General features: G+C 43.6%; 1 protein-coding gene across 1 annotated transcript; it reads right to left on the bottom strand.

Moving 5' to 3' along the window:
* Positions 1–6385: 6385 nt before the first annotated feature.
* On the bottom strand, positions 6386–20091 carry DACT2 (dishevelled binding antagonist of beta catenin 2). Its single transcript, XM_061471358.1, has 4 exons — positions 19660–20091; positions 13790–13922; positions 12223–12510; positions 6386–9017 (listed from the first exon to the last, which is right to left on the bottom strand). Exons 1-4 carry the CDS (start codon positions 19897–19899, stop codon positions 7216–7218), a joined length of 2463 nt encoding a protein of 820 aa, XP_061327342.1. The 5' UTR covers positions 19900–20091; the 3' UTR covers positions 6386–7215.
* Between the last annotated feature and the right edge of the window lie 885 nt (positions 20092–20976).

The raw sequence follows: 20976 nt of genomic DNA, 5'->3' as shown, positions 1-20976 counted from the left end.
ACATAATCAAAACCACAGAATCTAAATGCAGCATGAAGAGCTAGAAAAGCCATTCTGACAATCATGCTCATTTTATTAGAGGCACTTTGTACATATGTAACATATGTCTACTTTTTGGGGAAAGGGAGAATTTTCTAATAGAGAGTTATGACTACTTTTCGGATGAGTCAGAATTCAGGTGCAAATCAGGTAAGTACATATGAAGCTTCCCGGAACATCTTGGTTTACATCACAGAATTATTTTCAAGAAATTCAACCCACTCCAAAGTCAGATTTGATAGAACCATCCCCAAACTCGTTAGCTTCAGTAGATGCGGTTAAAGCAAAATAAGAGAAATATTCACAGTACTAATTTTAATCACCAGCACCTCGTTCTCAGTATCTCTCCAGTACTGAGACCTATTTCCCTCAGAAATTAGTCAGTGACAAGTTGCAATGTAGTCCAAAACCCTTTCTACTTTGCTCCAAAGCAATGTCTGTGGATATAATGACATTCACCGGTTCACTGTACTGACTCTTCCCAAATATCTGTATATACGTTTAATGCGATGACAATGTGGGGCAATTTTACATTCCAAGAAATAACTTCATAGCCCTCAGTCCTTACAGAGTATGGAGAGTTCAATGCCAAGGTGAAATTCTCAGCAATCAGAGGCCACAGTGCAGGCAATAAGCACTCTGTTCTTTCACTAATGCTACAGTGAAATATCAATATTGGGGAGACAAATATTGATTTGGTTAGGCATAGAAGGATGGTGAGCAACACAGCAAGCACATGTAGCTTATAATCAGGAAAATCTCCTTCCCTTTGCAAATAATTTCTGTCCACATAGCCCTTTCTTTGCCATACATTTCATCTTATATAAGGAATCTATTTCATTTCAATGATCTCAGCATAGGAGACTTTGGGTATGCCCTGCCCTTAATTTCTTCCACTTCCTTCCCATTGAATAGGTTGAAAAATGGTTTCTACACTGCATGTTAAAGATATAAACAATTTCCACCCTGATTGCAGCTGTCTCTGTTGTTGCCCTTTTGCATGTCCAAGTGCATCAAGGGAGGCTCAAGTCAGATGACCCGCCTAATGGAGAGGATGAAAATGAACTTCTGCTTTTATTCCTTTGATTTTATTCTTTAGGGAAGGTCAAGTAGAAAATTAAAATAATAATAAAAAAATCATAAAAAGCCATACTACTGGCATTTTCTAACAAATTCTGTACACCCAGATAGGGGTCAAAGACTGTTTTCCTCATTGAACTTCTTCGCTTTCATTAGTGAATAAGCCAATAATCTTAGTAGATTTAAGTTTTCATTTGTGTTTTAGCATTGCAGTGATCCAGACAGTCTTGAACTTCTATATGTTAAATAGTAAAACTCTTGATAATGCTACAACTTGTCATGTGGGTTCAAGATTACCACTGAAAGATACTTCCTGATGTCTCAAGAGTCAATGTATCTGTATCATTCCGTCTGGAAGTTGTAGAAGAGTTTGCTAGATTCTTAATAGTAATAATGCATTGAGTAAATTCGAACCTTTGGCTTTTAGACTCATTTTTGGGACACTAGGAATGGACAGAAAATATTGCATATAGGAGTGAAAGTTTGCACATTTTTCAGAGCAACTTGTTAGCCTGTTGTCTCTATCTTGGATGATGAAGACTGGGAACCCAGAGTGATTTCACAGAGCTTTTCAGTACATCCATCTGCTCAAGTCTGCTGAAACTGAGATTCTTCATTTGGTGTTTGTAAGCCTGCCTAGACAACCCTGCTTGGTCAATTTGATCTCTGGGCTTTCTCCTCTCTTGGTTTGTAGCTTTACAGGATAACCAGACTGCTGATACTTTCATCTTTTGAAAGCCAGAATAAACATGAAATGCCATCACCATGCACAGCCCTAACCATCTCCCCTGCTCTTCCACTAACACAGATGTGACACAGCAGCAGGATTCTCCCCAGGCAAACCAGTCATAAACACAGTAACTTCCACTTCCTGCAGTGCAATCAAGAATGAAAGTGAGTTCTGAAATCCTCCTTATTTTCCATCTGTCATGCCAATCATCCCACTTCCTGACATCTTGAGAACAGCATGAAGGGATAAATGAATCTGTGGGGTAGCTCCAGTGAATTCCCAGGAATTATGGCATGGGTGAATTTGATGCACTGATCTTTAGTTACAAATGCTGATCCTGGAAAAGAAAGGAAAACCACTGGAATGTTTGAAAAAAAAAACAGTATTAGCTAATAATAATCTCCCAGCTTCATTATAATGGTAACACATGGAATTAATAGAACTGATGGTGGTTGGATTTAAGCTCATTTCAGCTGTTATTCTGCTGACATTCTGCATTGCGATAGAATTGGACATACTGTGATGGTTTTAAAGCTAAGTACAAACATCAAAAAACAGCCATTAGCTGAGCATTTTCCTGTTGATCACTCTTCACCTGTATCACAGTATCACAGTAGCTGTCTGTACAGAGTAGCAGCTAATGGTAGAATCCCATGTCTCCTTCACATCTATATGGGAGATATGGGAGACTGCCTAGGTGCTGTATTTGTATTATTGTATGTTTGTGTTCCTCACAGGCAAGTTTCAGACATAGGACTCCTTGTTTTCCGGATTAATGTTTATTCCTTCCTTTGCTCTTCATCTCATGGCAGCTTCCTGGGGACCACATTCAGCAAGGAGTGTTAAGTTCATAGTTAGGAAGAAATAGGTGCTGCACCTCCCTGAGGGAGCCGAAGGATTTGCTGAGGTGTGGAGGGCAAAGGGGCTGCTGTAGTTAAAAGATGAGCTACTCTCTTCCACTGAGGATAACTGGGGTGACCCCTTCAGTCTCTGGATGGTTGAGGAGGGCTCAAAAGGGGCTTGGACATGAAAGTTGCTGCTATTGCTTCAGGGTTGCAATTTGGCAATACTTCCCTGGCACGCTGTTGCCTTGCACTGCGTCTGGGGCAGCAGTCACAGATGCCTTGATTTGCTGCACAGTTCCTTTGAACAACTCTTACCTAACTGGGGTTTATTGAATGCTCTGAGCTGGGGTGCTCCCTGCCCTTGTAGCTCAGGACTGATTGGTCTGCGGCTTTGGGTGTAGATAGCCTGTGATTATCTCAAGTGCAGCATCCAAATCTCAACACTGCCACATGAGCAGTAGAGGGCCCGAGTTAGAATCCTAGGAGCGATAAAGAAGGGACCAAGGCTGTTGGGGCCCTCTGGGGCCGTGCTCAGCTTGCCTTGTCCTGCAGGCAGTGACTTGCTTCCCAAAAAATGCCGCTGTCACCTGCCTTTCAGCTGCACCTCTTGCCTTCAGCTCTCACCCCTTCAGAGCTTTGGATCAGAATGGGTAAGCAAACACAAAACAGATGCCAGCACAGCTTACAATGTCCATTGGACTCAAACTCACCACCATGAGAATCATCCATAGCTGCTTTTTTTTTTGACCAGTGCCCTGCCTGGCCAGAAGTCACTTCAAATGAAGGTCTGCTCTGAGGGATGGTGACTCCAACAAAACATTAGCTCTCTGTCCCATGGTTTGAGTACTGGATGCGGACTTGATAAACTAAGATTGTGTCAAGGCCAGCAAGGCTGGTAATTATCCAGTTCCAAAATATTAAAGCAATAAAAGGATTAACGTTATGAATTTTAAAATCATAATTATGATCTGTTCTGCAAATTGCTTTTAAAGCTTCCTTAATTCCTTGCTATTCTCTCTTCTTGTTTTTTTTTTTTTTTCCCTTTCTTTCCTTTCCGTTGTGGTTTAGGAGCAATTTGCTTCTACGCCAACATGTAAATGTCTGCCTTTGACAAAGGAAACTGCTGATCTGGTGCACAGATTTCAGCTGTGGATGATTTTGATTCACAAGAGTTTGGAGGAATGATGACAGATGTTAGCTCCTGTAACAGAGACACTGCCTAAAGCTGCTCTGAAATAGCGGTCAGACCTATACACTTGCTAATCAAGTCACAGTGAAAGTGTTGAACTTCTCGCTCCTAAAGTGTATTAGGCTTGGTGCTAGACTTCTAATTGTATCACCAGTTGACATTTTTCTCATTCTTTTAGGCCTTTATAGTACAAGACATTGCAAGGTAAAAAAGACCTTGTGGATTCCTTCTGGAGGGGAAACAGACAATGAATATTTCTATTTCGCAATGCTACAACCGTGAGCAAAGCTGGGCACCCCTTATTTTCACAGCAAGGCTTCATATGGAGCTGAAGGCTGTTTTTACAATGTGTAGCATTTACATTTAATAGTGTATTACAGTATTTACTGGTATTTGTTGATTTAAAATATGTTTATGATCTGTTTGCTTAAGAGGCAGGTATTCCTGAGTGCTGTTTGCAGAGCTAGCCCTTAGTCTGTGATGGTCAGACCACTGACAAGTGTCACACTCATAGCCAATTGTTATCAAAATTCTCAGTTGTAATGCCAACAAAATGCACTGATTTTTACCAGTGCAATGAATTGCAATCATATTTTTGGTGACAATACTGATGGACTATTGGCCACCTGAGCCTCCTGCTCTGCTTTGCACTGTCTTCTTCAGTGCTTTGGTCCCAGTGCAGTTTTTGCTTCAGCAGAAGAGCATTTCCAGAGGGCAGTGCTAGGGAGAAAGTCTAATATACCGGAATAAGAAGGGGTGGCACCACCCAGTCTGCCCTCCCCAAAAAGTCAGACCTCAGTAGCATCACTGCATATGGTGATACTCCGACACTTGGCAGTAGGTTCTCTGCATTGCTGAGGCTCTCCAGCATCACAGGTTTCCCCTGGATCAAGTGTGGGCACATAATCATATATCTATCAAATCAACCGAGGCATAGGATGATGACATTTGTGCCAGCTTTATGCTTTTGTGTTGGCTTTATACCGGCTCTGGGAGGAGAGACGTTACCTGACCTGGCACAAAGTGTGAGCAGTAGAGGTAGTGATACCTCATCTGGCATAAAACCTGTTGGTACAAAATGAAGCCATCATTTTTCTTTATTTGAATTGGCAGCATGAGTTCATTTTGGATCAGCACTGTCATCATGTCTGGCAACATTTCTGACAGAGCATTAACAGCCCTAAAGCGGGATTTACTGAGTTGTGGGACCACAGACTTACTGTTAAGAGCTTGCTTTGATAAAAATGCAGGGAGCTACTGGGTGGTAGTTTTTACCAGGTTTCAGAATGCTCCTACCCAAAGCAGTTTTCTAGTTAGGAACAATTTCCTCTCTGAGGAAACAAACACTCTTAAAATTCCTTTCTAACCAATAAACCCCTCCCCAGTACAGAAAATCCACAGATTAAAGGTTCATATGTAACTTTTGACACACTCCCCCTAATGAAGCCTTTTGTGTTAATGGGAAAAAGAATCCTTTTGTCGTGTAGAAAGTTAACAAGGCATAAATCACCGTTTTGTTTGTTCTGTTGCTAGACATGCTGAACAAGAAACCACCACTGGACCTGTGAAATTAATCCTACTGGAGTGATTATGCTCAATCCTCTAGGAACCATGAAAAAAGTTTGAACATATTCTACTGTCTAATATGTACTATTTTCCTAGTTGCAGTAATGATGGTGTTATGCACTAGATCAAATATTTGAATTAAATGACTTTATGTTAACTTTTACCTTATTTTCCAAAAAGGATTTGAAAACCGAGTGATTTAAAAACATAACATAGCTTCCGAGGAGTAGAAGGCACTGGGTAAAAGTTTAGACTTTCAATACTTCTGTTTGCTAATGAATCCTTGGAGTAAACAAGCACTCTTTTACCCAGTTTCTGCAAAGCACTTGCCTTTTGTTTCAGACCCAACACACTTGGCTGAATGAGGTAATGCCTACATCTCCTAGGCCAGGAATGTATTCAGATTGGGCGCTGAAACAGGGTAGAAGGATAATACCTGCTCTTTGGTAAACACAGGGTGAACTTCAGCTCAGCTTCCAGATTACTGTGCTTAGAGGAAAGAATCCAGAGTGTTTGTCTGAACACAAAAAAATCACTTCATCAGTTGAGAAACCAGTTCAAAGCTTCACATAGGTGTTCTCAAATGCATTCAAAACACATTATGTATACATAAGTATACGTTTTAAAATAAGTGTCTGTGACAAAATTACATCAATTTAAGTGAGTCAGTTAAACACCACCCCACCCTCAATACAAGTACTGATTTTAAATTCACGCACTTAGAAGCAGGTGATGAAGTAGGTTTCCTGAGGTAAAGGCTGGAAGGACCCTGGTTCTGACCAAGCCATAGCAACCCTCCTTAAAATAAGACAGAACCCCTCTTCACAGTGATCATGAAAAGAGGTCTGTTTTCACCAAAGAAAGATCCTCTGCATTCTTGATATGACATTAGAATTCAGAATAATTTTCTTTAGACATCAAGTCAGACAAACACAATTTTCAGAAGTACATTAAATAGTATTTATTGAGTTTGAAATTTCAGGGGCAAAGCTGTAATCTCAGTCCCAGCTATTGACACATTGTGGCACTGAGCCCTCGTGTTCTTTCACCCATTCAACAAATGAACAGTAACATGGAACATCATAAAGAGTTAAAAAAAGAAACCAACCATATACCCTCAGTTTTGAACGTAAGAAACAAACTGAAGTCTTGTTCTCATTCACAAAGGCATTTGCCTTCTTGTAGTAAGTTTTTACAGAAGAACAGACTTATCCTGCTGATGCCTGGGAAAAGGTATGGAATGGTTGATGTGAAAGAAAATAAAACTATGGAGAATACTGAGAGCTCTTCCATAAGAGCACAGTGACAGCTGGATGGGTAATGCAGAATTCAGACTGCAAAGAATTCCTCCCAAGAGAGAGGGATGTTACCAAATATCCACTTGGGAAGAGTCCCTCTTCTTGTGAAGCCTTTGTGTCTGGCACTGATTCTGCGGGTGCATACAGTCAACAATCCATTAAGAGCTCACCTGTAAAATCTTATGGTAGAGGTTGCATTCATTTTCACCATGGTGACCCTTCTGCATAGTAAAAAAAAAGGCATCACACAATATACACAGATCCATATCTACAGAATAAATGGCAAAAGAGGAAATTAGATACAGTGACATTTATGTCCAAGCACTAACAAACAAGATCCCTTGTGTTGATTCAGGGGTTATTCACAGCTCATTTAAGCAAGTCCTTTTCTCTGCACGTGGGTTCTCTTGTTTTGCAAATGAGAGCCAGCAGGATGTCTCACTGTAAGAAACAGATGCTTGCTCTCCCTCAAACCATAGTCATGACCTTCAGGGAGGCAGGTTGGAATCTCCTAATCTTCTTCTTTAGTGCCTTTGAAGCTTTGATGCGACAGATTTTGGGCACTGGGGGAAGAGGCCTGGAAGAGGCTTGGGCAGCCCCTGATTGTCTGACTGAACCTTCAGGCCAAATCAGCTCACTTTCATCCCCCTCATCATAGTCAAGGGTAAGGCTGCTACTATTACTGCTGCCTTTCGAGTCACTTTCACTGGACTCACTGTCCCCAAAACGGTTAGTTGTGAAATCACTGACCTCCCCTTCGCTGGTCTCTGCAATGGTGGAGTGAAAGAGGGACGCGCACTCTGCAGAGTACTCAGAGTGGTCTGACTCACTTTTGGCATAAGTTCCATGGCGCTGACTCTTGGAGCGAGCCCTCATACTGACAGTGCGCAGGACACCAGCTCTCCTTGCTGACTGCCTTGGTGCTCCCAGGCCAAAGCTACTAGAGAGGCCAGCTAGATGAGCCTTGGCAGAGATCTCCACTGTGGACTGCCACTTCCGCTGCTTCTTCTTGCTGGCTGTGTCTGCGCTACCTGCTTCAAGGGAATACAATTCTGCACTGGCAGAAGTTCTGCAGAGCTCTGGCCTGGATGGCACAGTGGGGAGCCTCACCTGCACAGGCAACAGGCTAGACTCTGAGCACGACCTGCCAGTCATGTCCCCAGAATATGAAGGTCTCCGCACGAGGCTCTTCGCTCCGTGTGGTTTTTGGGGCTGATTCCATTCAGCAGGCATCCTGGCAGCCCCATGGGACCCTCTCGCCTTCTCCATGCCAAAGGCTTGCTTCCCAGGCCGTAGTACCTTTTCACTGTTCCTCCTTTTTATCTTTACTGCCTTTGTTTTGGAGCTGGCAAACTTGACCCGGACCTGGTGGGATTCTGCAGGGACGAACTGTGCATGAACGAACTCACTCCGTGCCACTCGCTCGTGACCTCCGGCATTAGCCGATTTGGCATTGCCACACCTTTTGAAGGGCAGCTTTCTGGGTGGGACAGCTTTAGTGCTCCAAATGCTGGGGCTGGACTCCTCCTGGCACAGCTGCGAGCTGGATGAACTGTGCTCCGTGCTGCTCTCCGTTGCTTCTGCCAGAGGAGAGCCCCTTGCTGCTGACTTGGCAGGGTAACAACTATTCACAGCTGATGGCCCTGTGTCAGGCAGAGTGGATGGCTGTTCTTCATTCACACAGTGCATGGTCTCCTGCTGCTTGGCACATTCCCCCTCCGGCACCTCTCTCTGCAGCTTCCCTTCAGCTTTGTTACTTTCCAGAGAACTCGCTTGTTTTTCCAGCTGGCTACTGCTGCTGTTAATTTTCACTCCACCGGTGCTGGGGGTTATAATGAGTCTCTGGTGCATAGTGGCTGGCTGGCTCTTTGTTGAAACCCACTCACTGGCATCAGCCCGATTGTTCCCTTTGCATCTCGTCAGCTGCAGCAATTTATTGATATAACCCCCTGGCTTGGCCTCAGTGGTTGGCCTAGTCCTAATCAAGCTGGGACCTGTGGCACTAGGCATGGGTTTGCTGGGAAGAGCGTGGAGGTCTGCTTCTGGGGATGTCCCCACTAGGGAGAAAAGGGGACTTTGTAAAGCCACTGCATGAAGGGGGCTTGGGTAAGGATACACATCAATGCCATTCTTGGAGATCAAGTCGTTCTGGAATTTGGGGTCCACGCTTAGCAAGTGCATGTCTCCAGCATGGCAGAGAGGCAACATGGATTTGGGATCTGTCTCTTTCTGAAATCTAGCATCTGCTGGAATGAGTCTTTCCAAGTCACCTACACAGTGGATGAAAATAAATAACCTAATTACATCAGAGACAATTACATTCAAACTGGCTTATGCTAAAAGTGCTGTTTCAGAGGGATGTGCTAGCTTTTACTAAAATCAGGAGCATGAAGGAAGACAATAGTTTCAGTCCTCCAAGACCACTGAATAACCTCAAGGCTTTTATTCACCTGAGCATGATGGAGATTAGAATGCCTTTTAATGCCAATAAAAAAACTCATGCCTTTGCAGCAAATTTAAATTGTGCTACTTGGATGAAAGTAAATCTGTGCGTATATAAATGTTTTAGAATGTCACAGACTAACAGGAACTCAACCAACTAAACAAAAATAAGGGCTTATTTTTATTTCTTAGCAGAGATAAAAGGTGAATCCAACAACCAGAAAGCCTGAAGCTGAATGTCATGTAAAATTATCCAGCACAACAGATACAGTTTTTGAACACAGTTCAAAGAGGTTTTTATTCCAGGATAGGATAAAGACTTCCTCTGGATATGTGACTGTAACTCAGAAATTCCTGAGATTTCCAGCATGCAGAATTGAAGGTATTTTTTTTTTTTTTAAGTTGGCTAAATTTGATTTCCAGCTTTTCCTCCAACCCTTTTATATCATGTATCTTGGAAAGATCTATAGTACTCAATCATCTGCTTTAAGAGGACTTAAGCAGACATAGATTGTAGTGTTTCTTAACCTTGTAAATGCTGGAAGCTGTAGTTGTTTATTCTTTTGCATTCTGCTTTAGTAAAGCATGAGTAAAGAGAAGCACCCAACCCAACACTAAGACTCCTGTGTCCCATAGGTCACAGTGATGTGATTCTGATTTTCTTTAACCCGAATCCAACAAAACCTCCTAACTGGATCTCTCATTTCATTTGATAACAACGTTACGAGTCTCATGCTTTTCTCAAGTTAGTAATTTTTAGAGTATTTGACTCCAGAAATAAATAGTCAGAGGTTTTATTAAAAGGTAGAAAATCTGGAATGCCATAATCCTATGTGTGGGTTTTTTAAAAGTCAACCTTAAGGACACAGAAAAATGGACTAAAGAACCTTTACTTTTACAGGGAAAAAAAAAAACAAAACTAAGGATAATGACTCAGGCAGATGGGAGGCTGATGGCATTTACATCCACCAATTCAGATCTCTTAAATTTTGGAGTACTGTCAAGGTTGCTGTAAGTTACCCTTGACTGCTGCACCTTGCAGGAGCATCTCCTGTGCGCCAAGAAGACAGGCTGTATTCTTGTGTGAAGCAAGGCTGTTCCATCCAGTCAAGTCACCTCTTAGAGCATTATGGTGCTGTATTACCTCTGGTACCAAGAGTACTGGAACCATCTGCAGTTGGATATTTCTGTGTAACAGTGCAAACTTCAGTGCCAACAAATCCTCAGCTAACGGATTTCCTGGCTGCTTCATGCTAACAGGAAATCCAACCATCAAATCCAACCTTATATTTCACTTACAGGGACTATTTCTGTCCTGTGACTGGAAGCTTTTGAAAGACTTTTGGCATTGTCTGCAGTGTCCTACCCAAGACACTTACAAACCTGCTACAACAAAGGTTAGGATGATGATGATTCCTCAAACAACGTATGTTCATAATGAAAATTCTTTAGGAAATTGTTGGCAGTGTGTAGTGGTACTCTCTTGTGCAAACAAACCAGGAAGGTGTCAAAAGAATGCTGTGCTTGCAGTATTCCAGCAAGCTTTCTGCTTGTCACTGAAAGAAAATGCAATTGGCTTGTACCTGCAGTTACCTGTGGATACAAGCTATGGAGAGGAAAAGAGGAATTTCTTCCCCTTTCCAAATGATGCTTTTCTGAATTAACAACTTGCCTTGCTTCTTGCAATGTGTTCAACTTCGCAAGAATTGTTTCTTCCAAGACTATACCCACTACTACTCCACTACTTACTTTTCTCACACTGAAGGAAGTAAGAGGTTTTAATCAGGAAGAAGGGAGTTGGTGGTGGAAAAAGGAAGGAGAGCTGTAGGAGGTCTGTATCCTCACTCCCACACCCTACTTATCATCTGTCCCTTTTTCTGCTAGTCTACCTCCATATCCAAAAAAACACAAAGCCCCCGCAGTCTTAGCAAAATGTTGCAAGGCAGGAAAGCTTCTGACAGAACACTAAATCTGTAATCTGAACATGGAAGCCATGGATTACTAAACTCAGCTCCATCCCCAGCCTCTGAGAAGTCTTGAGAAGACTTTGCTTTTATGCTATAATTTACCACCACAGTTTCAGGTGTGTCTGCACAGCTAGGTACAGAACAGATGGTCTTTGCTACTGTTCAAAGAAAGCCAGAGGTGAATTAGCTCAGGTCAAGAAGCTGTGCGAATGACTCCAGAGTGACATGGTACTTGAATTGATGTTCCCCATGACTTTCTTGTGTCTATAATGCAACCATGACGAATCTGGCTGGGTCGCCATCAGAGCTGCACTAACACAAGGTTGCTCTGAGGCCATGGAAGGACCCAAAATAAGAAATAGTATGATGTCACTTCACAGGTGGGTAAACAAGAAATTTGGAACATTTGTCCATTTTGTCCAAAGGTATGATGTATACTCATGATTGATCATGACTGGTTCCTAGATAGTCAATTAACCTTTGCTGTCTGTTATCCTTAACTTAATAATAATGAAAAAGAGAGTAATTTGAGTCCACATTAATTTGAATAAACAGGACAGGGTATATATGGGTATTATCGTACTCATTTTATAACAGGTTGAGAAAACAGGCACTAAGTCTGTAAGCGTCTCTCCTTAGATTTCTGTAAAATCTTTCTCAGTAAAATTCATCACCTCTAATTCTGAATTCACCTTATATTTTTCATACATCCTGGCTCCTTCTTAAAAGGTATTTCAAATCCTGCAATCTTTCTGATTTCACAAGCAAGTAAAAAAAAACATAAAATTATCCCATCATTCAGTACAATTTTATCTCCTGCACTTAATGTTTTTCCCACTTCTAAATTCGTATGTCCTTGTATTTGTTATTGTTTAAAAGTATCTGAGTATGGAGACAAGTTAAATTTGGACAGTAAATGGTTTGGCTCTGGGGTTTTTATTAATTCTTACTTTTGTATATTGAAAATGAGTGCCATATATTGATTATGCATTGGTATATTAGGTCCTAAAAGTAATAACCAGGATTCTGCTCTTCTGAATGAGTATCCAGTTCTGCAGTCAATTACCTGTGGAAACTGGTCTTGGTCGGGACCTGGCAGGAGTCCCAGAAACATCTGTGCTAGCTGTAATCCGACATCCATCGCTGACATAAGCTCCCTGCTGCTGGAAGCTGGTGGTGTGCACAGTAGTTTCATCTGCAGACTTGGGTCGGTAATCAAACACACTGAGCCTTGCTCTAGGGTGTTGAGAGCTGGGCAACAGACTGGTGTGGGAGGAGGAGATGCACTCGCTGTACACAGAGGTACAAGAATTGGAGAGCGAGCAAGAACCACCATCACTCAGGTCATAGAAGCCTGCAGAGTTAAAATAAAGAGGAAGATATTCCTTATTTGCAGTAACTAAACACGCTCTGTAGAAGAAAAATGCAGAGAATAAAATAAGTCTTCATTTGCTATGTGCCACAGGCCTAACTTTATGATCATAGCACAGGTATACTCTAATTCAAACACCTTTTATTGGGCTTTTGCATATTTACTTAGGCCCTGAGCCAGCTTGGCACGCACATGCATGCCTAGTTCTGAGGGTGGGATGGGGTGAAGTGCAGCACCATCATGCCCAGTTCTTCACTGGAGAACGTCTTTGAGAACTATTATGTCTTACGTTGTTGTAACTTGTGCTAGGTGCGTACAGGCACAGCTTGGATGGAAAAGTAGAATAAAACTAGTCTGTGATCAGAGCTGCCAAGTGTATGATACCTCTAAGGGCAGAGAACAGAGGCCAGTTTTCCTCTCCAGGTCTTGCAGTCATTGCCAATTAATTACAGAAGCAATTTGCACACAAATCCTGAACTTAAGCACTCAACAGAAACCTGTGCTTTTATACCCACTTTAAGTACCAGCTGCAAATGCGCTGTAAATAACCCCCCCTCCCAAACATTTCCTTGTCTCACTGAAGACTTAAGGCTTTTCAAAATTCTATTTAAGTATCCCCATTGTTCCAGACTAGGTAACAGAAACTAGTCTTAACAGACAACCTAGTTATACAAGTCTGCAGTACAGCACACCCTGTGAATCAGACCAGGAACCTGAAACCCACTCTGTGAGAGCTTTAGTCAGCAAATTGTTGGGGTGGCTTTTCCCAGTGTCTTTTGATAGTGTTGTTTCATTTTTATATAAGTGATCAAACATTCAATTGGCCAGAGCACTGCAGTGATAATAATCTTCAAAGCCTTAATGAGGTTCAGGACCCTTCTTGGATTTAAGCAGAGCATTAACATTAATTGGTCTACTTCTCTTCTAATAAACCACTTTGCCCAATGGTCATTCTGCACTGGACAAGGTAATTCATAAAACTATCTTCTCCTCCTGCCATTTGCGGCTAAAATATCCATTTTAAAATAAAAATAAAAAAATAATCCAGAAATAATACTGTTTGAGTGTATTTTCCAACTAAATCAATTTAGCAGGAAAATTCCCACCAGCTCTGTGTGCTCTGTGCCAGATGACTATTCTCCACCTCAGTCATGGGGCACTGTTTCTGACCAAACAATACACTGGGTTTTGCTTAGCAGTTGACACCCTTCAGTTCTCCTAGCACCGCACCCCTGGGAATAAACAACCAAGCACACATTACCTGAGCTGGGCCGGCTGTCACTATCCAAGTATTCACTGGAGGTTTTACTGACATCCAATTTCAGCTCACTTATCCGCTGGTCTAGCTGATCCAGGTGGCTTTTCAACCCGACATCCTGTCTCCTCAAACGAGACTAATTCACAAGTCGAGGGAAGAAGGAGGAAATGAATAATAATCACAGTTAGAATCTCAGTGGCAATACATGAATTCAGGCCATCTGTGCTGGACAGATTCTGCTCTCATTAAATGTTTTGCTTAGCTAGGGACTGTTGCAACTCACTCTCTGTAATGAGACTGACATAATGGACAAGTACAAAACATTCTGTTTCTCAGTATATATCGTCTTCTGTCCAGTTGAACTTGTTCTCAAAACTCTTCATACTGAATATACTTATTTTAACCTCTGGGTTTTTTGTTATACCTACAGCAGGAACTGCATCTCTAAAGAGGATGTCAATCTTTTCACTAATTAGCGTATTATTGTATATTCACTGTATTTTGCCATACAGTGCCTCTGTGCAGAGGATGAGATAATGTTATGGAATGTCTGCATGAACTCAAGATACCACCTGATGAAAGGAAACCGCTATATGTAAAGGTATCTTATTGCCACACAAAGTAAAAGCAGCATACTCATTTCTGTAAAACCCTTGGCTTTGATGACATATTTTTATAGTTGAAAGCACAAACTATGACATCTATTTTGCTGAAGGTTTTCCTTGTATGTCTCGTGGCAGGATATTCCCACACATTTTATGCAGGGAGAAGGTGGCATCTGAATACTTCTGCTGTGAAAATGACTGTTTAAAATAAATGGTGTCTCAACCTTGTGAGCAATCCTTCAGAAGCCAGCAACAAGGTCCTTTGCCTTCTGTGATCACTGACCACGCTGACCTGAGGTAACAACTCCCACAGTTGGTCTCCCAATACTTATGCCGTCAGCTTGGCAAGGCAGATGGCCAGGCGATAGGTATCAGCCAAAGAACCACAGTTGGTTTCTGTCATGGACTTCTCATGTGGGACTTGGCAAATTATCTAGGCTCTGTTGCTATTTAGGCAGCTTCTAATTATATCATACCTCACTATCCATCCAACAGTACTTTACAGAAAGGTGGTCTCTTGAAGTTGGTTGTGAAGTTGTGCTCACCGACCTTGAGGGGACAGGTTTCCACTCAGTGATGGCAAGAAAAACACGAGTAAGATTCTTCTTTATGTGTATGTTTCAGGTTTAAAAATACAAGTGGCAGTTCTAGCAGCATTTCCAACCCCAAATCCGCAAAAAATATAATCTAGGTCCCTTAAACTAATTAAAGTATCTGCAAATCAAATGACATAAGAAAATCAAAATCAGTATGAACACATTTTTTCACTCTGCTTTCCCTGTGTTTGGATTATTGAGGTTTTGGTATTTGCATTTTTAGGCTTCTCCATAACTATAAACACTAAAAGCAAGGAAAGCTAAGATCCTGAGGTAATCGGTAAATGATTAGAAACTGGAATTTGAGGAAAAGAGGAAAAAGACAGATGTCCTGAATCTCACAAGACAACTGTTACAGCTGGTGATGCTGCTAAGAATAATAAAAAAGTAATTCTAGCATGCTGTTATGGAGAACTGGAAGAACATATAAAACACAAGAAATAAAGCCCTTTTTGTTAGTGTCACACACATAGAAAGGTTTAAGCTCAAGAGGCTCATTACTGCTTCCTAGGAAAAACTGTGGTGATTTTCTCTTTTCCTGTTTCATATAAACAAAAAGGAAGTGAAGAACTGGATAATAAAGGAGATTTTCTATCCCATCTGAATGATGAATGCATGACCTCCTCAGTACTTCTTTATTTCCATTATAGTGAAAAAGCAAAAACATGCCATGCCTCCTCCAATCCCACCTACTCAGGAAATCACACAGTTTTGTTTTCACGGCTGGAATTAATTGCTTAATGATTAATGTTTTGCCAGCCAATCCCTCAGTCTGTGGTTTCTGATTAATGACAGAGAGGCCACAAGGCTCTCAGGTATTCAAAGATTATTTATTATACCTTCAGGTTCTGTCTACGCTTTCACAGCATTTTAAGCAACACACATGATTTACATCATCGTTTTTAACCCTTTTATGATGTCTCACACCACTGGGTTTTCGTGTTTCCGGCAGACTTTGTAGCTTTGATCTTTCAGTTAACTCCTTCTGCATTCCAAGACAAGAGGCATTCCTCAAACCATTTGGATAAGGATGACTTTTCCGGTGTGTTTGCTTGAGGTTGTTACTGCTCTAATAACCATGCTAAGCAGCACCCAGAACAATAAACCCTAAACACACTCCTTCTTAATTTACAACATGAATTTTACATGAGACAAAACCTTGCAGGTGAAACCATCTGTTTGCTTTGGGCAATGCAGCTGTGAAGACTTCTGCACAATGCAGGACCAGGCTTTCCAAATCAACTTGTGCTATCAATGGCCTACAATTTTGGGACACAAACCTGGATATCATCATTCATTTTTCAGAAGGAAAAATACTCTCTAAAAAGCAGGGTTATTTTTTTGGTCAAATTGGACCCCAAATCAAGGCATCAAAACCCACTGCTCATACTCCACTATTCTTCTCAACTATTAAAGGGAGGGGCTGACATTTATTTGTCATAGATTAGCACCTGGTAATTTTATTAATCCAATTGTATTTTGGAATGGAGAAATGATAGCATTAAACTTATTTAGTTTTGCACATCTAAAATCTATTGTCTTTTTGTAACCGATGGTGCAAAGCTGCCAGTTTCAGAGGAGTAAGGTGAATTCCTTTCCGAAGCACCTCTTTCTTGCAGTTACACAAACATTAAATTAGTTTAATATATTAAAAAAAAAAAGTAAAACCCAAGTTTAAAAGATGTTTTCTTCAATTTAAAACTACCTAAAGGGGGTGTGTGTGCGAATCTGTACAGGGCACTGAGTGGTTCATTTGCTTGGTCTTTTTTCAGCCTAATGTGTTCCTTCTCACGTATTTATAACATCATAAGCCACCTGAAAGCTTGCAAAACAAAATAATCAGATTCGAATCATCCGATTTTTATAAACTTGCTCTCTGAGGAAACAGCTGAGAAAATACTGGGTGCTGCAGCCTTAGGTATCTATTTACTTTGACAGTGAAAGTATCATAGATATCTTTCTATTTGTTTGAATTTGCACCTTTCTATTTCCTCTGTGTCATATTGTTTGGCACCTTTGGGATCACTGACAGTAGATGGCATCACTTAATGCTGTTTCTCTTCTGCTACAGAGAGTTGATCCTGCCTGCACCATATAACTTGCAGCTGCCAGAAGAGCCCCTGGCCACCAAAAAGAGCCGCTGTCTGGGGCAAAAAAGGCTATGACTGCCAGAGGCAGCAGAAAGCCTGCAGCCTTGCTGCCTACAGCAGGCTGCTGGAAAGGCCAGCTGCTGGCTGCCAGTGGTACTTGTTGTTGAGGAACAGACAAGGATTCTGGAAAGGTATTTGATGGCTCTGCTCCACCCAGTCCCACCAGTAGCACTTGGCTCCTTAAGGGTGCTACCCCTGCTCTTCTGTTATCACCTTACCATTATAGGAGAAGCCCAGCTTGAGCCTTAATCTGCCTTGTTTTCACTGCTGAGATGCCCTAAGCCAGCTCCAGCTGATATAGCTTCCCCATTTTATGTTGCAAGGACCAAACTTTATGAATTAAACCGTGACCATGCTAAAGCCCAGGGCTATAGCCCTGCTTGAAGCTTGGATCAAGATACACTGCGAGGCAAAGCGACATTTACATTGTTAATGAGTTTCTCAATCTTAAAGCTTATAGAACAGCAATCACATACTTTATCATCCACCGGCCAAGAACAACAACAACGAAGACATAACACTCTCTCAACAATGCTGTGCTTTGCATTTTCTGTTGGTTTTAGTTTTAACTTAACTTCCTGTGATCATGAACAGAATTTTAAAGGGTTTTGAGTGCAATATGCTGCTCATGAGCCACTGAGAAACAGTTTTCAGACTGTGACAGCTGAGTTACTAGGATCTGTGGGCTACTTCTAACAGGACTGTGAAACAGCCTGTTTTCAACTGGGTCTACTTTGTTGTTTAGCAGCTTTGAGGTATGCACCTCTGCTCAATTACATGGTTGCAATTGCAGTGATAAAAAACAATGAAGGTACCAGGTATGCCAGCCTGAAAAGCTTCCATCAGCCATGGGTCAATCAGAAGAGCTTTGTGTCACTTCTTTAAGTACAACTGTGTTTTTTCTGAAGAACCTGCCCATGGATTAACGTAGGTCTGAGTCATCCCTCTCATGCTTTATCAACACTTCCCTACCAGCCACCCCCAGAAGACACTTTTCCCATACCTGCACTGGCACCTACTGGCGAAATCCATCCCACCCCGGTGGTATGTGCTCTGTTACACTCATCTGCTCAAGTCCTGCGTTTCTAAGGGCAGCAATTAAAGGCCATCTTTTTCTTCCATTTTAATGGCTACTTTGGTGCTACTGGTGCCTTGAAAGCCTTATAAGGTACCAGTAAAGTCCTGACAAGCTAATTTTATATTTGCATGTTTGAAAAATGTATAAACAAATGAGTAATTAAAGCACAACAACTGACATGAAAAAAGAACAGTCACTATGGTCAGAGGTCGTTGGGTGTTTCTGTTAACCCAGTGGCCCCAGACAGGCAATAAATGCCTTCAGTTCTTTCATTTAGTTAAAAAAAAAAAAAAAAATAACAGTAGAGCCATTAGTTAAAATTATCAGTGACAGGTAATCAAGTTGTTGGCAGTCCACTTGTCCTGCATTTCTTACTTTAATCAAGATATGCCCACTGCTGTGTTTTCACATGTGGTGGCTAGGTTTCCCTGAAGGTTCAAGCCAATTTTATTCCAAGATACTGCTTGATAAAGCTGTCTAAGGGAAGTGAATAACGTTACTGTTTTCACACCTGATTGGTAACTGATGGCCAAGCCTTGCACCAGTACAGGGAGTGAAAAGGCTCTGAATTAAGTCTGAGTTAACCGAAGTGTGTAATTGTTCATACTAGAGATTAAAGCCCTTTACCCTTTGATTGTTGTCTCACCTACGAAACTCATTTCAGTCACAATTCAGAATGCGTTTTTTTCCTTCGCAAAACCCCCGTGTGAGCAGTCGGGGTGACACTTCAAATACAAGGCCTGGCATTCATTTCTTCTCTTTTGATCACCCAGTCCGTGGCAAGAACAAAGTGCTCTTGGCCCACAAAGCCCTCCCTCACAGACTGACTCTCACCGGCACATAGCTGCGAGAAGCACATAGGTGTACGCACGCACACCCGTACCAAAACGCTGAGCGCTTAATCTGTCCCACTCTGTGCGTCTTTCGATCCCTTACTGAAGCAGCTGCTGCAGTTAAAGAGCCGAGCGCCCACAAGCGTGACACATGTATTGCTGAAGTTAATCATCGGCTCCTCGGCTCCGATGAATGAGCGACGCCGAGCAGCAACTTCTCCCCAGCGCTCCTCCCGGCACAGAGCCCTCTACCAACGCCACGCATTTCGGGGCGATGAAGACGAGCTCAGGTGAGGTTTTCCCTGAGGAAAACAAGCGACCGTTATAGCGGCTGCGACGGGGACAGGCGCGGTGGCCGCAACTCGCCCTAGCAAGCACCCCCGGGCCCCGCCGCTTTCACCTCCCGGCGAAGCAGGAGGAGAGGCAAGGACGCCGGGGCTCCAGCGCCCTGCCTGCTCGCGGCTCCGGAACAGCGCCGGCATCTCCCGAGCCGGGTTGTTGGGCAGCTCGGTGCGGGACAGCCCGCCCGCCCGCGCTCAGCACCGCGGCCCCACAGGATAGCCCGAGCCAGGTAACGAGCCTCGGGGGCAGCGGGGCGTCCCGTCTCTTACCAGCTGCTCCTTCAGAGCAGTGAGGGTGGCCTCCAATCGGTGCTCCTTGCTGTGTGCGGACAGGGGCTGGTCTGCTCCGCACGCCGCCGGCCGCTGCGGCATGGCCAGGGCAGCCCGCACCAGCTCCCGCTGCTTCTCCCGCAGCACCTGGAGCTCCTGGAGGCCGGCCAGGGCCGCCTGCAGCCTCTCGCCCACCCGGCCGCGGTCCCAGCCGCCCGCCCGCGGGGCGCCCAGCAGCATCGTCAACGCTGTGTCGCGACACCGGCCATGACAGCGAGGCGGAGGGGATGCGGCGGGGCTGTGCCCGCCCCAGGCCGTGCCTGCGGCCAGGTCCACCCACTCCGCGTCCGGCACCGGAGCGAGTGAAGCGAGGCCGCCGCGGCTCCTGCGGTTTTGGAGGAGAGGTGGGGATGGGGGAGGGTGAGAGGGAGGGAGGGGAGGGAAGTGCCGGGCCACCTCCCGGGGTGGATACGCGCGGAGTGCAGCCAGTGCCTGTGCGCTCCCTCCCCCCCGTGCGGGGCGGCCCCTACCCGGAGGCAGCCCTCGCCCGTACCCCACCCCGCGGAGGGCCGGGGTGCCCGCGGTGCCCACCCTCCCCTGCAGAGGCAGAAGGCAGCGCCGGGCGAGGGTGCCAGTCCCGGCCGGGAGCCAGCTCCGAGGATGCTGCGGATATAGGAGCCGAGCCCGCCGCCGTGCTGCCGCCGTGCGCAAATGGGGATGATGCGAGGATGTGGTGCGGAGAGCGCTCCCAGGTATAAACATTGCCATCACCAAAACGTGGTGCTTGTGACTCCATCCCTTCCCTTCTTTGCTGATGTCTCGTGTCAGGCACAGCACTGGCATTCCTCGCCTTGCTTTCCAGAAACCGACCCAACAGGGATCTAGTTGCAAAAATTTGCTTTCTTGTACTGAACTGTTGTCAACGTGTGACTCAGCCCCTCAAAAAGTCTTTTGAAGGGCTCAGGATTTGCTTTAAAGGGGACCTGAAAACACAGTTGGTGACAGAAATCCAAGCCTATGGTACTTTTGCTACCAAGAAATACCTGTGTTTAAAGCTCCCAAGACAGGCAGCTTCAGCTTCTTAGGAGGTCAGCAGGCAGCAAAGCCAGTATATATGGTCTGTAGTGATGCGAAGGAGTAGAAGCAGCTCTGATAGCAAAAGCCTGATGGACACAGTGGAGACCATGCTACAGGAGACTAATTTTCTGCTGCCTGCACTGAACTAGGAAGCGTTTGCATCCCACAGATCTTGAGATCACTGTGTACCATACTTGAGAGATTGAAAGAATTTCAGGAAGAGATTGCAATTCTCCATGA

Source organism: Pezoporus flaviventris, unplaced genomic scaffold, assembly GCF_033815535.1.
Source record: "Pezoporus flaviventris isolate CSIRO_AGI_PZ_B2104156 unplaced genomic scaffold, CSIRO_AGI_Pfla_v1 ptg000066l, whole genome shotgun sequence".
In the NCBI taxonomy this organism is placed as follows: domain Eukaryota; kingdom Metazoa; phylum Chordata; class Aves; order Psittaciformes; family Psittacidae; genus Pezoporus; species Pezoporus flaviventris.
This window is presented reverse-complemented; position numbering and strand designations above follow the sequence as displayed.